At 39.5% G+C, this 8,452-nt stretch overlaps 1 protein-coding gene across 4 annotated transcripts; it reads right to left on the reverse strand.

Moving 5' to 3' along the window:
- Nucleotides 1-629: 629 nt before the first annotated feature.
- On the reverse strand, nucleotides 630-4,550 carry isl2b (ISL LIM homeobox 2b). 4 transcript variants are annotated; one of them, XM_034187166.1, is made up of 6 exons: nucleotides 4,402-4,550; nucleotides 3,864-4,053; nucleotides 3,375-3,637; nucleotides 2,370-2,653; nucleotides 1,157-1,324; nucleotides 630-1,034 (listed from the first exon to the last, which is right to left on the reverse strand). In XM_034187166.1, the coding sequence occupies exons 1-6, from the start codon at nucleotides 4,457-4,459 to the stop codon at nucleotides 918-920; spliced, it is 1,080 nt and encodes a 359-aa protein (XP_034043057.1). In that variant the 5' UTR covers nucleotides 4,460-4,550; the 3' UTR covers nucleotides 630-917. The 4 variants fall into 4 exon arrangements, with proteins under 4 accessions (XP_034043057.1, XP_034043038.1, XP_034043050.1 ...); XM_034187147.1 differs by having other exon boundaries at nucleotides 2,358-2,653; XM_034187159.1 differs by having other exon boundaries at nucleotides 2,370-2,656.
- Between the last annotated feature and the right edge of the window lie 3,902 nt (nucleotides 4,551-8,452).

The following is an 8,452-nucleotide window of genomic DNA, read 5'->3' on the forward strand; positions in this document are numbered from 1 at the left end:
TAATAGAATTAAACTGAACAAATAATATATCCAGCTGGAACAGATCTTACCCCCTCACCCCACCCCTTTTTTTTTTTTTTTTTGCTTAGCGTTTTCGTTTTGCGCTTCTTCCAAAATCAGAAATTATTCGCGCTCATGAGGAGTAACGATGTGTATTACACATTTTAGTTTGTTCGACGGATTTCACAACAAATATATCTATATGTCTGTGTGTGTGTGTGTGTGTGTGCGTGCGTGCTCTTTTGCGGAAATTAATTTCAAATAAATCGACCTTTCAAAAAAATCCACCATCTTTCATAAGAACTGCGCCTGTACAGACACGTAATATATTCAGGTTTTATTTTTGAATCATTTAATAATCCCTTTACGAACCGTTTTCCTAACAATAAATAATAGAACAATAATTTACTTTTTTTGTTCGAGGAGCTCCAGCAGCCTGCCATTAGGATAAAGTATTTTTACAACAGCAATAATTTGAAGACATCATGCTCTGACCTTAAGACAAAGACATCTGAGTCAACTGGACTCGGCAACGAAATAAATGTATCAAAAATGCTCATGTTGAAGAAACGAGACACAATATGATCACAATGAAACTGCAGAATGTCTCTTTTTTTCTGGAGGGGAAAAGATTCCTATAAGTTTGTTGTATATCCAACAGGAGGTCTTCTGTACATCTTCTCTGTCAGTCATGCGTCAGCATTTGTTTTTGTCAATCAAAGCTCCAAAAACGCACGCGGGAGTGAGCGCGCGCGCGCACGTCTCCGCTCCATCTCCTTCCATTAGTATCAGCCAACAAAAACTCCTCTCTGCACGTCGGACGATGTGATGAGCTGGTTTGTCTCATGCAGGGCACCAGGGGACCGGGATCATGCTGCTACTGTCCTTTGGGTTGGGGGGGAGGGGGGGACCTCGTCTCACGTCTCCACCGGGCTCGGTACCATACTGTTGGGGGTGTCCGGTAACTGAGAGGACAAAGAAGTCACGTCGCTTCCCGAGGAGTTCCCGAGAGAGCCCGACTCAGAAAAAGAGACCTGCAGACAGAACATGCATCAAATTTTATGTCAGAGTTGTTTGGGGGGGGGGTTGGCATCGCTTTGCTTTTGCGCGCCCCGGTGCATGTGTGTAAGGCGCGCGTGCACGTGCATGCACGCACCAGTTGTTGAAAGGCCGGCTGGTCCAGGTCACTCTGCAGGGCGAACTCGCTCAGGGCCTTCCACGGAGGCTGGTAGGTCTGAACCTCCACCGGGTTTCCTTGCACGGTGCTCTCGTGCCGGATCGGACTCCCGGCCACGAGGGGCGTCCCCGTCAGGCCCTGAAGGCTCTGCCAAAACAAAACCGTATCGGTCACCAAACTGATGTGTGCGTGGCAGCGTGCGCGTTGGACTTCAGGCATGCAAATGCAAAGTTCAACAGAAAGGACTTTTGTGTTTGTTTGTAGAGAAGCGTCCCTGCCCCGAGAGGTCAGAACGCCCCCCCCCCCCAAAAAAACCTGGAACCTCAAAAAAGAAAAAAAAATCACAGAATTCAGTTTCAGTTCGCAGATTCCTCACTTCAAGTTCAAAACGCTGCATTTACAAATTCCATTTTCATCATTCAAGCGTTTGATCAGCTAAATCCATCACCTGATACCTTCAAACCTGCATGCGCACAGTGACGTTTGCGTGTAATAAGGGTTCAGATAAAACGAGCAAGCATTTTTGTATTTTTGTGCAAAAATTATCAGTAATAAAAAAAATCGACTCTAATACCTGTAACTGAATTGAAATTTAGGTTTCAAAAATTTAAACTACAATGTTCATAAATAATCCTCAGTGAAGTGGAACTCTATGCAAAAAAGTATACATTTGATTTTTAAAATGTGTTGGATCTTCATTATTGTGTCAGTATATTAAATTAGATTTTTTTTTTATATGTTAGAATTGTGTACTTGAAAGAATGTTTCACTTAATGAAAACCTGATTGCTAGAATTTTATGAACCCATGCCATATTTCAAAACAATGTAATTCAGTTTTAATATAACATTTCAGTGATTTGATATTTAGAAACTTTATTTCTGTAGTATTAGTAGGTTTTTTTGTTGTTGTTTTTTTTTTTTTTGCACAGCCAGATCCTCGTGCTGTGGATCAGAGCTGCAGTTCTGAGAGAAATGCTTCAGTTCAACCCTTATTTGCAGCAGCCGAAGCCAAAGCAGCTGATTCATTATTCATGGCCTTAAAGTTTGACTACAGAACAGAACCTGAGCCGAGCTGACTGAGACTGTAAGTGAAGTCCAGCTCGGTTCGAGCCGCAAACAAACACAGAGATCAAAGATCAGAGATCAGCGCTGAGAGTGTGCAGCAGGCGTCAAACTTACGAAGATGCTTACAGTCTTATCACTGTGCTGCTGCTGCTGGAGCTGCTTCATCAATATCGACTTCTTTTTGTCTTTGCAGCGTTTGTTCTGGAACCAGACCCGGATGACTCTGGGGCTCAGGCCGGTCATCTCCACCAGCTGCTCCTTCATCAGCGCGTCGGGCCGCGGGTTGGCGTTGTAGCAGGTCCGCAGGGTGTGGAGCTGCTTCTCGTTCAGCACCGTCCGGACCCGCGTCGTCTTCTCGGACTGCTTGTGGACGTGGTTCCGGTGCGGAGCCTGACGCACCGTCACCGGGTCTGCTGAGGACGCAGGACAGCATCCGTCACAACCACATATGTCCATGACGTCAAAAGGGTCATGTGCCACAATTTAAATAGTACTAATAATACTAAAAATAAAAGATTTAAATCATCAGTTCTCATGATTTAAAACAATTTGCACTTTGTCTTTTAAAAAAAAAATTCTGTAGCCCAAATACACAGCGCAGTGAATAACTTTTTTTTGCAGGTCACTTTTTTGCAACAATCTTGAATTGTATTGACACATTTTTCCTTCTTTCGCAAATCACCATAAAATATCAGATATAGTCAAAAATAATGTGTACATATTCTAACACTCAATGGCAGCACACTGGGTTAAAGTTCACGAGATTAATTATGAAATTGGTGCAAAGAAAGGCTGCAGCGCAACTACATCAATAAACACCAAACACGGGTGTTTAATGACATTATCAATAATAGTTATTATTATTATAGTATAGTATATTATTATTTTTTTATAGCGCTTTTCATATTTTTTACTTTTTGCTCAAACCTGCGCACGTTAAATTTTGTTGTATTTTATTTTAGAAAATAGACAATGAAAAATATACATTTTGAGCACGTTCAGTCTTTATACTTTTTATTATAAACTCTGTATCCACTGACGGAGGTATATATATTTAAACAGCTTGAGAATATATTTTAGTCTACAAATACTACTTCTCATAATAATGATGATGATGAGAGTGTGTCTGACCTGCCAGGTGCAGCGGTCTGCTGCTGTGGATGTGTCCCGGGCTGATGGGGCTTCCTGCGGAGCTGCGCTCCAGCAGCAGGCTGTGGTCCGCGCGGCACAGCAGCTCGTCGTCCCGCAGGGAGAACTCGTCTCCCGGCAGCAGCTGCCTGCTGCACACCGAGCAGCGGAAACATTCGATGTGGTACACGTTATCCCGAGCTCTCATCACCAAGTCACTGCTGCTGAAGCCCAAGTTACATTTTGCGCATTTAATTCCAAATAGTCTGGGGAGGGGGGAAAAAAGAGGTTCAGATGCGAGCTGCAGCCAAACACACGCTCGTTTATTTGATTTTTTTAAATGAATAATAATGCAAGAAATGGTTTTCGTGAGCAGTTAAAGTTCTGTGGCCAAATGCCGCACGCGCATAAAGAGACACTTCTACGTTTTTTGCGCATGTTTGTTATTTTTATTCAGTTGATTTTGTTGCTGCATTTGAAATGGTTATTTACCTTACATAATCTCTTTTGCAGTAGGTTTTTCCGTCTCGGACGAAGCACGTGCAGGTCTCGTCCAGATACTGGCTGCACTCTGCGCACTTGAGGCAGGCTGCGTGCCACTCCAGGTCCGGGGACACTCTCAGGATGTACTGGTCATGGATCTGACTGCCGCATCCCACACACATTGCGAATCCTGACTTCTCTGCATTTCAACCAAATATACACAATGAACACAACTGCAGCAAGTCATTGTTAAAAAAAAAATACCAGATTTCAATTTTGCAGCGAACTCATTTTTGTTGTTGTTGTTCTTTTTTAAGCATTAAGATAATTTATTGTGTAAGGCGCATCGATCGGCGCAAACATTCAATTATTCTAAAACGCAATCACTGTTCCTTGGTTTTAAAACACGGCTTTTGTTATAATAATTAACATGCAGCTCCTAATATCACTGCGGCGAGAGAGGAAAAAAAAAGAACGCGTCCCTTTAAACAACAAAAAAAGAAAAAAGAGGGGGAAAAAGGCACAGCAGCACTTCAGCTTGACTTACTTTTGGAATGATCCCCCATATCACCCAAGAAAGAAGAGCTGAAAATAATATCCACCATGCAGGACGGATAGCGAGGACTGTGGAGGCAGAAATGATGGGAGCAGATCACCGGCCCTTCGGCTGATCACTTGTGTCCCTGTCCGGTGCGGGGGAGGGCCGAGGAGCCTGCAGGGTCCCACCCGCTACCCTCTGACGTCACCACGTCACAAGCGGAGCTTCCAATCGCCGCGCGAGATCCTCGTCGGCCTGTTCGCCGAAACGTAAAGGTAACAATGTTCAAGAAAAAAAACACACAAAAAACTCTTACTGCAATATTTTGATACTCAAATCAAAAATAAAATATTTAAAATATATAGATATATTGATACACGCTTTCTGTCACGTGATCATCATTGTGATTAAAGTCATTACTACTGTTGATACGTTATGATTTACAGCAAAAGTGGTGCAACTTTTCTGAACTTTGTCGCACTTCAGCATATCTTTTTTTAATAATACTGGTTTCTTGTTATATAATTAATTATATGCATGCTATTTTAATCATTCAAACCAACACAAAAGTATATCAGAATTGAAGTATTTACTGTTTTCCTGTGCGCACCATTAAAGCTTAGTTATGTGATCACAGCGCCCCCTCTCAACGCTCCATTCGAAACTAAAAATCTCATCCGTTTAAACAGCTGGGTTGTTAACATTAAAACAGATCATTGAGAAATACAATCACACAGAAAATACTTGCTTCTTTCATTCGGCTTTTTTAGTGGCTTCATAATTAATTTCTGCTATTTTAAGACTCTAGTTATTTTTTTGTTTGTTTGTTTGTTTTTTCATATCACAGTAAAACCGTCAGATTTTTTTTTTTTTTTTTACTCATTTATTTAAAAATCCTATTTTGTGATCCAAGCACAAAATTGCAAATTGTTGGTTCGCTTTTTCATAATAAAATTAATAATAATTAATTTAAATGTAAACTCCGCACTATTACAATCACTTGTTTTTTGTTTATTCAACGCTGTAGTTTTGTCCGCTCATCTGTTCGAGAGCTGGGCCATCTACTGGACAACATGGATGCTGCACCTTACTTGTTTAGAAGCAGTGCATTGACTCAAAATGATTTCAGATGAAGCGACATTGACACTTTTTTGAGCATTGCATTTCACAAAACGGAACAGTTACAGAAAATGATCTATCTACAGGGATAGATGTACCTGTTATTTTATGATAAAATATGTACTTGTTGACTGAAAGGGTTCCAAACACTCCAAAAAAATTACAACCAAAAAGTTTTTTCTTTTGCCTTTTAATAAAAGTATGTTTTTCCATAACAGAAAACAAACTTGCTCTACATAGTTACACATTTTTAATGCAGATTTCATTCTATTGTATATATGCAGAATTTCAAGAACTGTGTGATATTTAAGTCTTGGAATATAGATTGTTTGTTGTTCTCTGGATTATTTATTTTACTACAGTTTATTCATTTTTAAGTATTTACATACTGGCAGGATCACAACTTTACGGTGCATTGTTGTGATTTCTTTACCAACATTGTCATCATCCTATCTATAAGTATGAATATTATGATTACATGACTTCTCTCATCTCAGACTCCTGAGGTTTGTACCTACAGTACAACTGTCTTGCCACAGGTTGGACAATACAATGTTGCCGTGGCAATGAATACACCATGGAACGGTGAAATTTTCATGTTTCTATTTAAAGCTGGAACTGTTATTTTGAAGGTTACATATTGGCTGAATCACTGTTGTTAGACAACTTGATTTATATTATTTTTAGAATATACTGCACTGTACAAATCATTTTGTGAAATTATTTTAAAAAATGCTAAATGTCATATTTATAAATGAATAGCAATCATTTGAATGAGTAATCAGTTTCTGTCTTAAAAACATAAATTATTTGAGGTGAAAACAACTATATACTTTCTTTTAGGTGGTGTCCTGTAAGTTTAAATAAAATATCTTTTATTTTATCAGGTTGTTGCAATCATTTTATTATTGGTTGATCACCAGAAAATACCCAGCCAATACTTTGTGTCATTAACATCAATTAAAATTTTGCTGTCCTTGTATTTAATACTTTATAAGTGGTAAGTGCGTGTGTTCAAGGTGTATTATAGTTTATAGTTGTACATGCCGATCAAGAAAAAAATTGCAATATGTGACAGTAACAAAGAAAAGTCAGGAGTTATGAATTCGTCTCCCCAAATTGATCTGAGTGCATTTGTTTTCACCGCTGGAATGATTCTAAATTACTTATTGTAATTCTGATACAGCTGTATATAAAAATGTTTGGTTATACATACAAACAGATCACACAAATTATATTATATATACAATGTGTTTCGGTGTTCTTCTGCATCTAAAAGTTTTTCTTTCGCTTCTATGGTTTAATTTGATAATCTGAGTTTGGTCAAATAGAACACTCACATCACAGACCTAATGGTGTTTAAATTGAATTAGAATGCATTAAACAAAATGATACAGATTCTGATTCTACTGGCTGATGCTGAGCTTGATTTCTAGATTCTGCTTCAGTGTTTTTAGGAGTTGAAGAAGGCGTACGGCACCTTTCATGCACACATGAATCCTGCAGGCTCCAGTTAATTCAGTCTGACTGACTCACATTAATCCCTTTTTAAACTGTGCAATAGCTGCGGTATGATTTGGTATTTCAGTGACAAGAGTTTATTAAAAATGTTTTATTGTTAGTGCAGTTTCTGTGGAACAGGAATTTGTTGCATTTCTTTTCAAAATAATGAGAAACAACATCCTGCCTAAATACAGTATGTGCTGTCCCAATGACCTTTTCACTCTGTCCTCAGAGAGCTCATTATGTCCATTACTTTACTTTGTATAGTCACTGTCACTAAACATCTCCACTTTTGTGTGACATGCACATAACTCTTATTAAAGCCTTTGATCATATGTAAGATTTTATTTATTTATTTCTATTGAAGTGCATACATTATTTCAGGAAAAGTTTAAGAAAACAAACACATCCAATCTTGTAATTTTGACAAAAGTACAAAAATAATTTTCTAGATTCAGATAAATGGTAAATGGACTGCATTTATATAGCGCTTTTCCATCTGCATCAGATGCTCAAAGCGCTTTACAATTATGCCTCACATTCACCCCGATGTGAGGGTGCTGCCATACAAGGTGCTCACTACACACCGGGAGCAATAGGGGATTAAAGGCCTTGCCCAAGGGCCCTTAGTGATTTTCCAGTCAGACGGGGATTTGAACCCATGATCTTCTGGACTCAAGCCCAACACCTTAAGCATCACCATTACCTCCCACATTATTTCAGGAAAAGTTTAAGAAAACAAACATGTCCAGTCGTGTAATTTTGCCAAAAGTACAAAAGTAATTTTCTAGATTCAGATGCACATAAAGGTTACTAGCTCACTCCTCCTCCAAGTTTACAGAAGTCACATTATATTTTACAAATATGCTAATGTAGGTGATTTTCTTTAAAAGAAAATGAAAGTGTACATCCAGAATATTCAGTAGACACTGAGTTGATGCAGCCTCACAAGGAAAAAAAAAAAAAAAAAAAAACTGGCTGGTGTCTAAGAAATGTTAGGGCTGGAGGTGGCCCTCCAGTTTTTTTTTTGGGGGGGGGGGGGGGGGTGAGATTGACATTTCAGCCGCTGTAGAACACTTAAGTTTGGGATCTGAAAATAAGCAGTCTTGTTTCCACTCAGTGGAGTAACTTTACTGCCTCCCACTGGAAGGCCGCACATATTCTGAAGGGGATTGGGGGGGTGGGGGGAGTAGTCGTTTGAAGCTTCACCACTAGCAAAGATAAAGCCACATGGGCGATGGTGACTGGTGGAGTGCTGAGCTGTTCATCCACAGGTCCAAACCTGAGGTGTCTCATGCATGTGGATGACCATCTTCTACTGCTGTTGAGGGAACATTTTAAAAGCTCCCCATTGCAGTGGCAGTACTCTCTGAGATCTGCAGATCTGGAATTCACCAGATCTCAGTCTGTGGTTACACCTAGTTTTGGTCTGGTCACC

Source organism: Thalassophryne amazonica, chromosome 2 (genome assembly GCF_902500255.1).
Source record: "Thalassophryne amazonica chromosome 2, fThaAma1.1, whole genome shotgun sequence".
Lineage (NCBI taxonomy): Eukaryota > Metazoa > Chordata > Actinopteri > Batrachoidiformes > Batrachoididae > Thalassophryne > Thalassophryne amazonica.